General features: G+C 43.0%; 1 protein-coding gene across 1 annotated transcript in view; it reads left to right on the forward strand.

Annotated features, from left to right (window-relative positions):
* Positions 1-3,348: 3,348 nt before the first annotated feature.
* Positions 3,349-17,973, forward strand: part of CILP2 (cartilage intermediate layer protein 2) — a 33,934-nt gene continuing 19,309 nt past the window's right edge. The window contains 4 exon segments of the mRNA XM_070931778.1: positions 3,349-3,412; positions 13,125-13,226; positions 14,549-14,703; positions 14,705-14,813. Of these exon segments, the coding sequence (XP_070787879.1) occupies positions 3,349-3,412; positions 13,125-13,226; positions 14,549-14,703; positions 14,705-14,813 (430 nt within the window).

Raw genomic sequence — 17,973 nt, forward strand, 5'->3', positions numbered from 1 at the left:
TATGACCTTTTTTTGTAGAGGTTGTTAAGAGAATGGAGCAGTCGTTAAGCAAATCCATTGTCTGTAAGTAAATACAGGTTTCTGCCAAATACGCCATACATCATAGGCTGGTTGCCGAGCTCCCAAACTATGATCACATGACCACATGTGGGTGTGGCTGTCGGAACAGTGTTGTAAATAACACTGGGTGGTCCATCATAGCTTCTAAAAGTCGCTAAGGAACCAGTCATAAGTCAAGGTCTACCTGTACCATTAGATGGCAGTAAAGATATAGCAAAAGACTTTTGCTTCCATCTAGTGATCGTTTTATTTTTTTTCCAAATGAATTTTTAGGCTTCCAGAATAGTTCTTTTAAGACTATAAACAACCCTTGTGGGTAGGGCATAATCTAACGGTAATTTATCTGGAGTTTTAAAAGGCTTTCCAGAAATGTCCCTCAGTTGGCCAATCTTGGGATGATTTGCGTCTGTTTACATCTGAAACTCTCCCCAAAATATCAAAATATTTTTTGTACACAACCTTAATGTGCATGGTTTGTAATGGAATTTCCCAGAGAAATACTTTGTTAACACAAATGTTCCTGATGTCATATTTGTAAACTTTCCCCAATACAAGCTTTTAAAACATAAATATCACAGATGTGAGCTCTTCTCTTCTTGTTTTTTAGACAAAACAAAAGTCCTTTTTGTATAGAATGTACTGAATTACACATTTGGAAGTGGGAAAGCTGATTAAGACAACAACCAACAAAACATCCAGCACCAAGTCGAGTTGAGCAATGCAAGAAGCCATTAAACTGTGCAAAAAGTGGGAAAAGGAAACTCTGGATTTAAATTGAAATGAGTATGAGAGAGAAACGGCATTCTCCCATAGACAGGGGCAACCAACCGCTTATTTTGGTATTCAATAGAGATTCTTGTCTAGGTGCAACTTTGTCAAGCTTTGAGTAGCTGCTGCCAAAACCGAGCCAGAGAGTGTAAATTTTCCTCAAGGGTTTATAAGGGCTGTTGTTGGAGCGAGTGTTACGTGTGCTTTCTTGAGTTGTACAAATAATAAAGTTGGGGTAGGGACCTAATAAATAGACTAGTGCAAAATCTGTGTGTAGTTTATGCCAGAATGAGGAATATAGTAAGTCTAATAGATGTAACAGAACATTTATTCTCCTGAGGGATAATGAACAACAAGCTATTGTAAAAAGTGAATTTGGAGAATTTGAGTAGTTTACAACAAGCAAGGAGTGAGATAAGGATTCGTGATGTCCCCATGTCTCTTTAATTTGGAGTAATCCTCGACTTACAACGATTTATTTAGTGACGAAAATTACAACACTGAAAAAAGTGGCTTGCAATCACTCTTTGCACTTATGACCCTCACAGCTTCCCTCCAAATCATGTGATCAAAATTCAGGAGCTTGGCAACCGGCATGTATGCAGTATCTTGGGGTCACATGATCACCCTTTGTGACCTCCCCAGCCTGCTTCCAACAAGCAAAGTCAATGGGGGAAGCCAGATTTGCTTAATGACCATCTGATTCTCTTAATAATAGAGCCTGACTAGGTGGCTCAGTGGCTAAGGCACTGTGCTTGTCGATCAGAAAGGTCGGCAATTCGGTGGTTTGAATCCCTAGTACAGGTCTCCTGCGTGAGCAGGGGGTTGGACTACATGACCTCCAAGGTCCCTTCCAACTCTGTTACTGATTTGCTTAGTGTAAAATCAAGTATAACTCAACAACTGCTTTGCTTAGCAACAGAAATTCCATTCCCACTTGTGGTTGTAAGTCGAGGTCTTACCTGTATCTCATCATAGCGGGGAAGTTTTCTTGAGGAGCACTGATGATGTTACCTAGCCCAGTAATGAAAGATTTGCAAGAAAACAACCAAGCTCAGAATGCATCAAGGAACCAATAATTCAAGCTTGATCTAGACATACTTTCTTCCACTGGAACAATTGTAGAGAGGCAGGCATTGCCACTTTGCTAGACAACCTAAAGAAAACTCAGAAGACGCAATTATGAGACTAAATATGGAAGGAGGGAAATCCTGGAGGTGGGGAGAAGAAAATCAAGATGGCGGCTGCAACTCTGCGAATAGCTGTAAGCAGTGATGAGTCCAGTTATGGTTGAGAGAGGGGGGAGTGCTATTTGAGGGACAGCTTATCTGTAATTGTCTCTACCTGTCCAGTTGGTCCAGCAGGATGAGCCTAATAGTATGTGGGAATGACCTTGGAAGATGTAGGAAGAGCCGCAGACTAGTCAACTTTCAAGTTAAATAGAATCATAGAATAACTGAGGTGGAAGGGACCTTGGAGGTCTTCTAGTCCAACCCCCTGCTTAGGCAGGAAACCCTACACCACTTCAGACAAATGATTATCTTAAAAACTTCTAGTGTTGGAGCATTCACAACTTCTGGGGGCAAGTTGTTCCACTGATTAATTGTTCTGTCAGGAAATTTCTCCTTAGTTCTAGGTTGCTTCTCTCCTTGATTAGTTTCCACCCATTGCTTCTTGTCCTGCCCTCAGGTGCTTTGGAGAATAGCTTCACTCCCTCTTCTTTGTGGCAGCCCCTGAGATAGTTATCTCGGTCCACAGAAAGAGACAGGGGACTTGTGAAAAGCGTTTCGGAAGGGCCCATCCCTAATTTTCCAGAAAGTAAAAAGAATGGAGGGGGGAAAATCTTTCAGACTTGCAAGATGCTGTTAATATGGTCTTACAACAAAGACAGAACTAGCATTTATTGTCCTGCTTCTTCTCAATGAGGCTGTGCTTTCCAGATATTCTGACACAAACTTTTCAAAAACAGTTCCATTCCCCCCCTAAAAATATTGGTGGGCAGGTTTGTATAATGACAGGTTTTAACTGCGACTTCAAAAGGAATCCAAAGGAATCCAAAGGAATCTCTATTCCCTCCTCCCACCCCGGCACACAATTTAAAAGCCACCTCTATCAGGAGAACTCTTTAGCATGACCTCGCTTCACATTAGCTCATTTGTGGTTTCATTGCCTTCCAGCTTCTGTCCAATTTTAGAAGCCCACACTAGAATAGCTTCTGTTGAAGCCTTCCCAAAAACAATAATAATAACAGAAAAATCCCCTGATATTCTTCCAAGTGCTGCTCAGGTTGAAATGCTCTGGGTTCTTGCGTCTCTCTAATTTCTCCCGTCCAGGCAGTCTATCCAAGAAGGACTCCCAACCAATGAAGGCTGAAGGCTGAGTCCTATAAAAACCTGCTGTCCTGCTCAGCCTAGGATCTTTCCAGCTCAGCTCAGGATCTCATCTTAGAAGTCCCTCCCCAGAGGTGCAGAGAGAAGCTTTCTGACCCCCACACCCCCCAAAAAAGGACCTTCTGGAGCAATGACAGGACTCAAACTGGCCTTTGTCTTCGTTTCTTTTGTCTTCATCGACGTCTTGGCTCAAGGTATTGGTACCTCTAGATGTGTGCGTGTATTTGTGTGTATGTGGACAGAGAAAAAGAGAGGGCTTTTTTTTCTGTCTCTCCCCATATCACATGACAGCCTTTTTGTACATTTGCATAGCTACCTAGGAATTAAAATGGCAACGAGGTCCATAAATCTTCAAGAACAGGGAGGAGGACAGGCTTAATTAATGTCATTGTCTTCTGTCCCCAAGGCAGAATACCTCACCCTTTTGCTCCTCTCTTTCCCCACAGCAACAACCCTGCGTGACGTAGGTTGGGCTTGCAAGAGGGCTGAGGCTAATTTACCATGCAGCTACAATTAATGGAGAGTTGATAATTGTCCATAATTGCTAGATGATATGTTACCGAGATCCAGAGAGTGAGAGAGAAAATCTTTTCTTCCTTTCTAGTGAGATTAGATTTTGACGCTATATAAGGAAAGGGCCTCTTCTTCCTATGATTTGTGACCAGAAAAACTCACTACCATACGAGATAATGAGAATGAGCTGTCATGTTGACAAAAGGCAAATAGGCTCTTCAGGCAAGCTGTAGCTAACTTGAAATGGTGACTGGCCTTATTGGAGAAAGATCTAATAACACAATAATTAAACATGGCCTTGATAGAGACAGATAATTATTGAAGGTGGGACAAGGGGAATGTTCTACTGAACTTTGAAAAGGCATTTTGTTGCCCAGTCTATGAACTCAGATTGCTAGACTGGACAGATCTCCTGGTCTCTTCTCTGCAGCTCACCTCCTATATTAAAAAAGAAAGAGCACAGAGAAGAGCAACAAAGATGATTAGGGGACTGGAGGCTAAAACATGAAGAACAGTTGCTGGGACTGGGTATGTCTAGTTTGATGGGAAGAAGGACTAGGGGTGACATGATAGCAGTGTTCCAGTATCTCAGGGGCTGCCACAAAGAAGAGGGAGTCAAGCAATTCTCCAAAGCACCTGAGGGTAGGACAAGAAGCAATGGGTGGAAACTAATCAAGGAGAGAAGCAACTTAGAACTAAGGAGAACTTTTCTGACAGTTAGAACAACTTGCCTCCAGAAGTTGTGAATGCTCCAACACTGGAAGTTTTTAAGAGGATGTTGGATAACCATTTGTCTGAAGTGGTGTAGGGTTTCCTGCCTAAGCAGGGGGTTGGACTAGAAGACCTCCAAGGTCCCTTCCAGTTCTGTTATCCTATCCTATCCTATCCTATCCTATCCTATCCTATCCTATCCTATCCTATCCTATCCTATCCTATCCTATCCTATCCTATCCTATTTAGAACTATCCATATTTAGATCTACTTATTATAGACAAAGGGAAAGAACCCTATTCATTCCAGATTACTTCCCAATTTGCATATGTCCATCCCTGGATTTCAGAAGTCAGATGCACCCTCCATGGGAACAGGTGGTCTAGTTCCAAATTTTAAATACTGTAGTGGGGAAAATCAACCACAGATATCCTGGTCCATAGGACACACCAGTACAGAGAGACCCATAATCTGATCCAGCCACTTTTAATGTTCTTACATGTAGCTTTCCCATCGTGATTTTAATGCAGGTGATTGTTTAGTAAAGCTAAGCAAAGGGGAGCATTGAGGCACAGGCAGATGACATCTTAAACTGGAGCTCCAATCCATGAGACAGCAGAGAACTATGCTGGCATAAATTGCACTGCCTGAAGTCTGATCCCTCTTCTATCCGTAGAATCACGGCTGATGAATAGTGTTGCCTTTCCTGTTTTAACATGGAAGATGTTAAGGAAATAACTGGTGGATATTTCAGGCTTTCCCTCCTGCTGAGTGTCATCTGCTAACAGGGAAAACAACCACCAGTCAATATCTGTGTGGTGGGTCAGGCAAATGCAAGCAGGTATTTAGATGAGCTGGTTAAACCACCAGTCAAGTTGCCTAAGTAATCTGGGTCTAATACTCTTCTAAAAGAAATCCATCTCTAAAACTAGCCCAGTTGTAGAGGTATTTAGCTCTGGCTTTTGGAAGGAAGAGGCGAAAAGTTGCTAAACCCTAGGAAAGCAGAAAGGGTGAGAAAGAATGTTAAATGTTAAATATTGTCCTTAGCAAAGGCTTTGAAGATATCCTACAATAAGGTAGCGTGTCTGGAATCCCTCTGGTGTTTGTTTCTCAACCTGGCCTACCTTGAAAGACCGATGTGGCTTCCGTAGCAGTAGTGCTAGTGTAGGAGATGACCAGGCTGAGCCCAAGGGAGAGGGGTCAAACATGTCATCAGTCTCGACTCCCTTCGCGTCCACACGAGATCTAACTCCAGCCCATCTTGAATTCCATTGACTCTTATCTACCACCAATTTGTTTTGACCGTTAGTAGTTTAGATTTTTGTAGAGACCAGTAGTGGGTTGCCCCCAGTTCGCACCGGTTCTCTAGAACCAGTAGTAAAACCGGCGGGAGGCTCCGCCCACTGAACCTGACGTCACTAAAACGCTTCTGCGCATGCGCAGAGCGCGTGCGTGAGTGAAGCAAGCGTGGTGCGTGGCCCCACTGCGAACCGGTAGTAAAGGTAGTAGAACCCACTCCTGGTAGAGACTTTAAACTTGCAATAAACCTTTAAATTCATTTGAACTGCCTGGATTTTCTGATTTCTTGTGCTTGACAGCTACACTGCCCAAAGAAATAAAACCAGTGAAGAAAGGACAATGCCTTTGTCAGGAAAAGCTGTGTAAAAATGATAAATGATCATTGGTACCAGAATCAGCAATATGCAACTGGCAGAACTCAATTTTCTTTACCATTTTAATTTGACCTTCTATGCACACTCCCACTAAATTCTGATTTTAAAACTACTTTAGAGTTCTATCCAAAGAGCACTAAGTCTGAGTATAGAAGGAGCCAGCGCGTGTCTTGATGGCCCCTTCAGAAAATGGTGAAGAGGCGCAGATGATCCCTCTGCAGAACCAGATGTTGTGAGCCTAGTGGGCAGAAGGGAGGAGGTAGGAGGAGCTGAGCTAATTAATTAATCAATGCCCATCTGCCAAAAACATCCACTAAGGACTGAAAGAAAGCTGGGATGGTAAAAAAACTGCATTGTGTTCCACATTTGTTGGAATAAATTATAAAGCCATGAAAGATCGTGAAGCACCCGCTTTCTCTTTGAATAAAATCCAAGTAATTTGTGATGTTGGATTCTGCCAAGATTTGTAAGTGATGCTCTCTCCACTTGTTAATATATTGGGTGGCACTGTGCAGATTGTCTTCTACCTCCCAAAAGAAAGGAAGCAAATCGCACACATCCCAAAGCAAGAGCAACACAGAGAGAATGGTGGAAGGAGATTCAGCACACAGAGAAGCAAATGATGAACGATGGGATTTGCTATCAGCCGGTATGCTAAAGGCAGCATCTGGAGAGGTCTAGTTAAGTTCATGGAGGGTCAGGCTATGAATGTTCTTAATAATGACAGTTTACTGCCTTCTGACGCAGAGGCAGCAAGGCTTAAATACTGGTTGCTGGGAAGCAACATTTCAAGGAGGTTCTTGGCCTGCAAGCTGGGTTGGCAAGTTTCCCAAATGCATCCTTGAGGATGCAGGACCCAGATTGTTGGGGGCAATATGCTGACTCTCCCCACACGGCAGGAGAGAAAGTTGAACACTTTTCATATGCGCTGTCTCTGACGAATTCTTGGCATCACCTGGCAGGACAAAGTTCCAAATAGCGCAGTCTTGGAACGTGCTGGAATTTCTAGCATGTATACACTATTGAAACAGCGACGTCAACGCTGGCTGGGGCATGTCGTGAGAATGGCTGAGGGTCGGATTCCGAAAGATCTCCTGTATGGGGAATTAGTGCAGGGAAAGCGCCTCAGAGGGAGACCACAGCTCCGATATAAGGATATCTGCAAGAGAGACCTAAAGGCCCTGGGAATGGACATTAACAACTGGGAAACCTTGACCTCCGATCGTTTAGCTTGGAGGCTAAGGACGCAGCATGGCCTTCTCCAATTCGAAGAGACACTTGTTCGGCAGGCTGAGGCAAAGAGGCAGTCCCGGAACCAGCGAAATCTGGGGGCTGGGCAGGGGACAGAATGTATCTGCCCTCAGTGTGGAAGGGATCGCCACTCTTGAATTGGCCTTTTTAGTCACACTAGATGCTGTTTTAGGACCTCTTTCCAGAGCACGATACCATCGTCTCTTGAGACTAAAGGATGCCAGTGAGATGCTGACACTGTAAATCGTTTAGAGAGGGCTGTAAAGCACTGTGAAGCAGTATATAAGTGCTATTGCTATCCACTTGACCAGTGTGTGATGGCAGAGTATGGCAGATTAGATCAGTGGTGGGTTGTTACCGGTTCATCCCAGATCAGGCGAACCGGTAGCGGCGGCAGTGGAAGGCTCTGCCCACCTGCACAGATGTTTCTGCACATGTGCAGAAGTGTCACATGTGCACATGAGCACCCGGGCACAAGCGAAACGGTAACAAACTAAATTGAAACCCACTACTTTATTAGATGGATCCAAGGCCTGTTCCACTAAGGTTCTTCTTACCTCTGTATAATTTTGAATATAACATACAGGTAGTCCTTGACTTACATCTCTTTATTTAGAGACCATTCAAAGATACAATGGCAGTGAAAAAAGAGACTTACAACCTTGCACTCATGACTGTCATAGCATCCCCACAGTCACGTGATCAAAATTTGGGCACCTGGTAACCAGTACGTATTTACTATAGTTGCTGTGTTTCAGGTACATGTCATCGCCGTTTGCAACCTTCCCATAAGCAAAGTCAATGGGGGAAGCTGGATACATTTAACAACTGCATGATTCACTTAACAACTGTAGTGATTCGCTTAACCTTTGGGGGGGAAAGGTCATAAAACTGTGCGCGACTCACTAACAACCACCTAGGTTAGCAACGAAAATCCTGGTCCCAACTGTGGTTATGAGTCAAGGACTATGTGTATCTCATCATACCAGGGAAGGAAGTGACTGGATCATCTGTGTGTCTGCAGTTTTCTTGCCAAGATTTTAGAAGTGGTTTGCCATTGCCGCCTTTCTAAGACTGAGAGAGAGTGACTGGCACAAGGTCACCCAGCTGACTTCATACCTTGGGTAGGACTCTAGGATGTAGCCTGGTACTTTAACCACTGCCCCAAACTGGCTTCCCATCAAGCAGAATCCCCTTTCTGAATGAAGTTGGACAGCCATCGGCATCTAGATTTTTGCATAGTGAATAGTGGGTTGATCCTAACGGCCTTCAAGGGCCTTTTTGAACCTTGTAAGTCTAGAATGATCTTTCGACCATTCCTCATAGGGATGCTTGTCCATTCCTCCACACAGATGGTTGTCTGAGAAACAGCAACATGTTTAAGTATCTGTCTTGCAAACATTTCTCCAAAGAGCCATCTGTTTCCTACTTTGCATGAAGATGTGATCATATCAAGATCAAAGCTTTTTTTTTTTTTTTTTTTTAAATAGCAGTTGGAACCACAGCAGCACCCACGGGAGTCCAAAAAAGACAAAACAACAGCTTTAAAAATGTGGTCCCAGCAGTGGTGGGATTCAAATAATTTAACAACCGGTTCTCTGCCCAAATGACCAGCTGGGTGGGCGTGGCTCGGTGGTCAGGTGACCATGTGGGCGTGGCCAACTCAACGTCACTCACGTCGATGGGCGCGTCACCTTAGCTGTTACAATGTAATAAAGGTTAACCAGAGAGGCAGTTTCTGTAAGCAGGGCAATAAAGATTAGGCTAGAAACAACACCAGAATGTTTCCTTCCTGCCTTCCTTACAGGATTAGCTCTGTAAAGTGGAAAAAAACAAAATAAGATTTCTTCCAACAACCGGTTCTCCGAACTGCTTAGAAAGTTAACAACTGGTTCTCCCGAATAGGTGCGAACTGGCTGAATCCCACCACTGGGTCCCAGCCACCATTGTGACTTCCCTGAACTCTCTGGGGATGCGAGTAGAGAGGGCAAAATAAAAAATATAGGACATTGAGGGGAAAAAGAGACATTTGCTTTTTCTTTTGGACGCTTTACTCTTCCTAGAGAGGTTTTTTTATTTTATTCTTTCTTCCCTCTGCTGACATTTGCTTAGTTTACATCTCTGAATTGTGTGACCTTCAAGGTGAGATAAATTTCAAATTCCCAGCACGACGTTTAGCTGGTTCCGGAAGATTCCCAGCATGGCTGCACAGCAGGGAAAAGCTGTCTGATATGTGTAGGTCAGGAGCTCTGTTGCTTTCCTCGGCAGTCCTGAAATCTCTGCCACCGGAGTCATGTCCTTTCCTTCTTCCTTTTAATAATCAATAATGTCTGGGAAAGGAATATATAAGGAACCAACATTTAGCCTTTAAAGCAGCGTTTCTCAAGTTTGCAATTTTAAAATGTGTGGATTTCAATTCTTAGAATTCCCCAGCCAGCATGAGAGAAACACAGTTTTAAATAATTATGGAATAAGCAAAGTAACTTTCCTCAGCCATTTAGTTAGTGAAGTTTAAATGACAGATATCTTTGCTGAAATCACTATTTACCATGATATCCTTAAAAAAAAATTAAAAAAATAATATTCCATAAATAATTTCTACATTAAAACCTTCCTATAACAAGCCCTTTCAATTTTCAATATATCCTGCAGTTTTCATTTTAACCTATTATGAAATAGATATTGTCCTGTCAATCTAAATAAAATAAATATTTCTTTCTTTTTGAGCAACTGGATTTTGTCAGAGACATTCTCATTAAGATTACCAACCTTTTTTTTTAGTAAGACATTATCCAAATATTTCCACTGGTGGGCATGTTGTGTCTTTGTAAAAAGATAGATTATAATTTGCTGTAAAGTAAATACAGGATACAGTAGCTGGGTCACATCAATGGACATTTTGACTTTGTAATTAGGCTCTGTGATTTCAGCTGATGGGAATTGTAGTCCAATAGTATTGAAGGGGACAAGGGTAGAGATATACATAAGATAACTGCATAAGCCATAGTAGTTTTCTTCTGATCTATATGGCACTACAAAACAAGCATGGCAGAAATGATGCCCAAATGTCAGGCTAATGGGTTTTTCAAAAGCCACTTTGCAGGCTGTAGTTGGAAATCGGATGCTGGAGTAAATAGAGCAGGGGTGTCAAACTTGATTTCATTGAGGGCTGCATCAGGGTTATGTTTGACCTCGGGGGACTATGGCTGGCTCGACGTCACTTGTGTCGGGGGCACCTGTGGTGGCCCAAGCACTCTGCCAGCAAAAACAGCCTCCAGAGTTCCGTTTTCGGCTGGGACGGTCTCCTGCAACCCTCTGCCAGAGAAAATGGAGCTTGGGAGGGCCACTTGCTGGCAGAGGCACTGTGGGCCGGTCCTTTGCTGTTTCCAGGTTGGCCCCGCGGGCCAGATCTACGCACCCCATGAGCCAGATCTGGCCCCCAGGCCTTGAATTTGACACATCTGAAATAGAGCATCTTGCTGAGATGGAGAGCAGCAGGCCCAGTAGCAATGCCTGATTTGCCAGGCGCAGAAAGAGAGGACCTTCAACTATATGCCATTAAGGCAGCTTTTGGAAGCCAGTGGGCATCCTTTAAGCAGACTTCAGGTCCTTTTTTTCCTTTTTTTTTTTTTTTATTTGATTTATATGCCGCCCTTCTCTGAAGACTCAGGGCGGCTTACAATATGCTCAGCAATAGCCTTCATCCTTTTGTATATTTATACAAAGTCAGCTTATTGCCCCCACAAACTGGGTCCTCATTTCACCTACCTTAGAAAGGATGGAAGGCTGAGTCAACCTTGAGCCTTGGTGAGATTCGAACCCTGCAGTAATTGCAGGCAGCTGGTCTTAATAATAATCAGCTTAATAACAGGGTGCCTTAAACCCCTGCACTACCAAGGCTCAGAGGTATTTATCAGAGGTAGCAGACTGAGCTTATATATTAGAATTACTACACTTTGCCTTTATCAGGAGTGTACATAGTGCTCCCTCTCCACAACAATCTTGTAGGGTAAGTTGTGCTGGGAGAGAAGGACAGGCCCTAATTCAGCCAATGAGCTTCCATGGCCGAGTGAGGATTAATACCTGGGTCTCCCTGCCTCTCTAGGGCAGGATCTACACCTGAGGGCTCCTGAGCAGAGAGGGAGGGAATGGGCCAAAATCAGCCAATGAGCTGTTACAGCATCTGCTTCTAGTCCAGCACTTTCCAGGGCCATCTTAACAGCAGTATGGGCCCTGGGCAAAGCGCTGTATTGGGGCCCCTACGACAACTACTCACAGGAATAAAAATGTAAATGGTTGATAAAATTAAACATATATTTGCATGTTAGTATTAATTAAAAAAATGCAGTAAAGTGTAATAAATATGTTGCTGTATTTATATGATACAAGGTGCATTGAAGGGTTAACATGCACAGATTAGTATGGTGCCCCTATGCTCATGGGGCCCACGGGCAAGTGCCCATCAAACTCATGCATTAAGACAGCCCTGGCACTTTCGCCACTACACCTGATTGACACTTGGACTGAGAGGGAGGGACTAGCTCAAAGTCAGCCAATGAGCTTCCACAGTTGAGGGGAGGGGGGGCAATTAGAGTTTCTCTGCTTCTTATCCAACATCTTCCTCAATACAGCTGGTGAAATTCCATTTCAGCCTGGCCAGTGGGCGCTGTTATTATTTTTAATGGCAATGCTTTGATATAATGAGTTTTAAACAGCTGAGTTTTATGGTCTGCAATTTACCCGATTGATCCCTTGAGAGCTCTGTTTGGTAGCAAGAGAGCATTCTGGTTTAATAAATCAAGACTTCCCATGACTCCACTGATGGAGCAGGCAGCCTGCTAAAGGGGGGCCAATTTGTTTTAAATGTAAATGTGTAAACATATTTTTATGACTGGAAGCCACCAAGAGTTACCCTATAGTAAGATTGGCAGCCAATAGATTTTATAAATAATAGATAGATATATAGATAGATAGATAGATGATAGATAGATAGATAGATAGATAGATAGATAGATAGATAGATAGATAGATAAATAGATAGGCAGGCAAGCAGGCAGATACATACATACATACATACATACATACATACATACATACATACATACATAAATTTGTGATCCTATAATCAGCTTTGGTTGTTATCCTGAGGATGAATAAGGAGCCTTCAGAAAACTCCCTTTTAATTCCATCTCCATTTGGGGATTATAGCTCAGAGTTGGGTTTCAGCAGGTTCTGACCGGTTCTGGGGAACCAGTAGTGGAAATTTTGAGTAGTTCAGAGAACCGGTAGTAAAAATTCTGACTGGCCCCACCCCATCTATTCTCTGCCTCCCAAGTCCCAGCTGATCAGGAGGAAATGGAGATTTTGCAGTAACCTTCCCCCGGAGTGGAGTGGGAATGGAGATTTTACAGTATTCTTTCCCTGCCATGCCTACCAAGCCACACCCACTAAGCCATGCCCTGCCCACCAAGCCACATCCACAGAACTGGTAGTAAAAAAATTTGAAACCCACCACTGTTATAGCTCCTCATCTACCATATCTGTCAGTCAAACACTGTAAAGCTATTTAATAAATAATGCAGCTGAATTTCCAACCAGGACTGGATGGGTTAGCTGAATAGATAAACCCAGTCAGAATATAGTTGGCCTAGGAGTGTTTTCTAGAGCCAGTTAGGTATATATTATTCAGTAAGCCACTGCTTAACCACAAGGTATAAAAATATTCTTTTTTTATTTGAACTTGTGGTTTTCTTCACAGACCCGCAGATGAAAAACGACTCTGAGGCAGCCAAGACAAAGCAACTGAATAAACATAAAAAAAGGATAAAAGCCAGGATACGTCTTGATGAAAAAACAGTCGGTGGGTCATGTTTTTAAAAATATAAAGGTTAATTCATGATTTGAAGACATAAGGATATACAGGGCTGCCCACAAGGATGGCAAAGAGTCAATATGGTGGCTGTGACCGGCCAAGCAAAGCCCCACCCCTTTTTAATGTGTGTGATGTCATATGTATATAAAGGGGCGGGGTTTTGATTGCAGTTGTGGGCACCATCTTGACTTTTTTGACCACCCTGGTGGACACTCCTAGTGTTGCAAGTTACACTTCATCCCCAGCATTCCATTCTATTGACTTCTGTCTTTTGTTTAGTTCTTCTTAATTCTGCTTTGATTTCTTCTTAATTGTGCTTAGACTAGAAAGGAATATAGATCATTCCAAAATTGGAATTAATAGCTTTCTGAGTTTTTTTTTTTTTTTTTTACAACTCTCCTTCTCCTCTTATAAAAACAAAGCTCTGAAATCAACAAAAAGATGAAGCTTTATTTTCAACAAAAGCTTTACCGCTAAAATTTTAGTATTAGGAAAAATTTCATTACAGGTAGTCCTCAATTTACAATCTCAATTGAGTCCAAAATTTCTGTTGCTTAGCAAGACAATTGATAAGTGAGTTTTGCCCCATTTTATGACCCTTCTTGTCACAGTTCTTAAATGAATTACTCCAGTTGTTAAGTTACTAATATCGTTGTTAATATATCTGGCTTCCCCATTGATTTTGGTTGTGAAAAAGCCGCAAAGGGTGATCACATGACTACAACTGTCATAAATATGAGCCAGTTGTCAAGTGTCTGAATTTTGAACATGTAACCATAGGGATGCTGCAATGGCTGTGTGAAAAACGGTCATAAGTCAATTTTTTTAGTGACTTTTATAACTTTGAATGGACACTAAATGGATGATTGCAAATTGAGGACTACCTGTACAGTAAGAATCTGGGTTAACAATTGTATTTGCATAATATATGACTGAACCACAAGTGTCCTTATTTTATACAATTGATATAACAACGGATTTCTTTTGACATCATTGCTTATAATACTATTTTCTTTATTTTAGTTGTGAAACACCCAAGTTGTGGGTAGCTAAGCATCATATAAATTTGAAACAGAAATGAAGTGGAGAAAGCTCATTTGAAAACTTCTGCCCTTCTCAGTGCATATTATGAATCTATTTTTTACCTCCCTTGTTTTGGTGTCTTGAAATCCATGTCCTAATAAATGGGGATTCTTGATTTCTTGATGTACCCATCTGTGAAATGGGCCTCTTTCTGGATGGCCTGGTGTGGAAAGATCTGTTGTAGGGTAGCAGCCATGGGAAAGTTTTTCCTCGTCTTCTACTTGCAGGGGAATGGACCTCTTGGTTCAATGTGGACCATCCTGGAGGCGAAGGGGATTTCGAGACGTTGGAGGCCATCCGGTTCTACTACCCCGAGCGCATCTGTGCCCGGCCCCTCTCTATCCAAGCCCGGACCACTAAGTGGGAGCTGCCCAAGGAAGTGGGGGGAAGTTGTGCGCTTCAGCCCCCAAGAAGGCTTCCATTGCCTCAACAAAGACCAGCTTAGCAATAGGACCTGCTCTAACTATCATGTCCGATTCCTCTGCCCTGTGGGTAAGTGTGAAATAACAATTTATCGGTGGAACAACTTGCCTCCAGAAGTTGTGTGTGCTCCAATACTGGAATTTTCTCCTTAACTGGACAACCATTTGTCTGAAATGATATAGGAACCTTCAAATGTTTTGAGCGCTCCAACACTGGAGATTTGTAAGAAGAGACTGGACAACAATTTGTCTGAAATGTTATAGGACAGTGATGGCAAATCTATGGCATGCGTGCCACAGGTGGCGTGCGGAGCCATATCTGTGGCCACGCGAGTGTTGCCCTAGCTCAGCTCCAGCGTGCATGCGTACGCCAGCCAGCTGATTTTCGGGCCTTCCGAGCCCACCGGAAGTTGGGAAACAGGCCGTTTCCAGCCTCCGGAGGGCCTCGGGGGGTGGGGGGGGTGGAGGCCGTTGTCACCCTCCCCAGGCTCCAAGAAAGCCTCTGGAGCCTGGGAAGGATGAAAAACGAGCCTACTGTAAGGTGACCAGATTTTAACATTGGTAAAGAGGGACATTGTGGGCGTGGCTTATTTTGTGGGCATGGCTAGCTGGTCATGTGACTGGGTGGGCGTGGCTAGCTGGTCATGTGACCGGGTGGCCATGGCTATGTCTATAGGGTAAGGTGAACAGATTTTAACATTGGTAAGAAGGACACCATTGTGGGCGTGGCTTATTGTGTGGGCGTGGTTTGGAGGCCATGTGACTGGGTGGGCGTGGCTACCTGGTCATGTGACCGGGTGGCCATGGCTATGTGTATAGGGACTACTCAGAGGGCTGAAAAGTCATTTCTGACAGGTCCTCACACTTTTGACTGGTCCTCACACTTATGACCATCCTCACATTTATGCCCATGCAGCATTCTTAACAACCATGTCACTCATTTCACAACTGCTTCTCTTCACCATGATGACAAGATAGGGCAAAAATGTAAAATGTGAGGACAGTCATAAGTTCGAGGACTGGTCAAAAGTGTGAGGACCAGTCAAAAATAACTTTTTCAGCCCTCTGAGTAGTCCATATGCATTAAAGGATTACAGCAATAGAGAGGGATGAAGGAATGGAAATTAGAGTAGGAGTGAGGGTAAGAGAGGGAGGAAGAGAGGAGGAGAAGGAGAAAGAAAGAGGAAGTAGGGAGGAGAAAAAGAGGGTGGGGGGAAGAGAAAGTAAGAAGGAAAGAAAAGAGAGAGGTGGTAGGTTTGAGGAGAAAGATTGCTGTACAATAAAAAAGATGAAAGGGAAGAAAGCCAACCCCAAGCAAATATAAAGATATTAAGATAAAGAATGAATTGTTAAACTTTAAAGAATAAAAGAGAACAAATATGAATAAATAGCAATAATTAGAAACACACATACAAACATACAATGTATTTTCTTTGCACAGAATATTTGGCTGGTTCACAAATTTAAACAGCGTTTAGTCATTTCAATTAAATTTACAATTTCTATATTTCCTTTTTGCCATATTTATTCCTCATCTATTTTTTAAAAAAACCAATATTACCCTTCATCCTCATCTCTAATCTTAATCAAATTCAATTTTTCCCTTCTATTCTATATTATACCCCTTCCCATTGTCATCTATTTTTATATCCATCCTCACATTGTTTAATTATGTAATTATGTAATACAGTTGTTTAATACAAATTCAACATTTTAATATAAATCAATTAGTTATAAAACTATCTTTTTTGTATATTAATCAATATGAACATGAATATTCCAATTATTTCCATGCAATCCAATTTCTTACAAATCAATTAATTATATTTACCAATAATAATAAACCAAATAATTTCTCCCATATATTCCTCCGAACCACAACTTAACCATTTCTGCTTTCAACACAATATACAATTAATAGTATCTCAATTATTACAATTCCCTAGTTAAATACAGCTTTTTTTCCTTTGTGTTTTAAAATCTTGAACTCTCCTCCTAAATTTCCCATTGTTTGCAGTTTTTTCACCTACCTTTTTTGGGGAGGAAAAATAAAAATAAAAATAAATCTCTCTCTGCCTCATTTTGTCACGCTGCACCAAAGACCCTGGTTTCGGTTTCGTTTCTGAAGCTTAGCTAGGGGAAAAAAAAACTGCTTTACACTGATTGCCTGTAGGGCGGCCCTTTGAAGCCCCGGGCAAGAGTTTAAACAGTTTTTTTTTCTTCTAGCCATCAGCTGGGGCTCAAGAAAAATCGGGACTTTTTTGAAACGCCGCGGGACGCGGGACAAATTGCTCAAAAGCGGGACTGTCCCGCCAAAAGCGGGACATCTGGTCACCTTAGCCTACTGGGCCCACGGGTAACCTTTTTGCCATCGTGTGCCAAAAGCAGGGGGAGCGCAGAGGGGCTGCGCGGGCATGCGCAGGGGGGGGCAGTGTGTGTGTGGGGGCATTGAATTATGGGTGTGGGCAGATGGGTCTGCGACCCACCCCCACATTTCCCCCACTTTTGGCATGTGACGGCAAAAAGGTTAGCCATCCCTGTTATAGGGTTTCCTGCTTGAGCAGGAGGTTGGACTAAAAGACCTCCAAGGTGGGGGTCCAGTGGTGGGATTCAATTTTTTTTACTACCAGTGGCTTGGTGGGCGTGGCAGGGAAGGATACTGCAAAATCTCCATTTCCACCCCACTCCAGGGGAAGGATACTGTAAAATCTCCATTTCCACCCCACTCCACTCCAGGGGAAGGATACTGCAAAATCTCCATTTCCACCCCACTCCACTCAAGGGGAAGGTTACTGCAAAATCTCCATTTCCACCCCACTCCACTCCAGGGGAAGGATACTGCAAAATCTCCATTTCCACCCCACTCCACTCCATGGGAAGGTTACTGCAAAATCTCCATTTCCACCCCACTCCAGGGGAAGGATACTGTAAAATCTCCATTTCCACCCCACTCCACTCCAGGGGAAGGTTACTGCAAAATCTCCAGTTCCACCCCACTCCAGGGGAAGGATACTGCAAAATCTCCATTTCCACCCCACTCCACTCCAGGGGAAGGATACTGCAAAATCTCCATTTCCACCCCACTCCACTCCAGGGGAAGGTTACTGCAAAATCTCCATTTCCACCCCACTCCAGGGGAAGGATACTGCAAAATCTCCATTTCCACCCCATCCACTCCAGGGGAAGGATACTGCAAAATCTCCATTTCCACCCCACTCCAGGGGAAGGAT

This window comes from Pituophis catenifer, unplaced genomic scaffold, assembly GCF_029215685.1.
Source record: "Pituophis catenifer annectens isolate HBS135680 unplaced genomic scaffold, rPitCat1.0.hap2 SCAF_1, whole genome shotgun sequence".
Lineage (NCBI taxonomy): Eukaryota > Metazoa > Chordata > Lepidosauria > Squamata > Colubridae > Pituophis > Pituophis catenifer.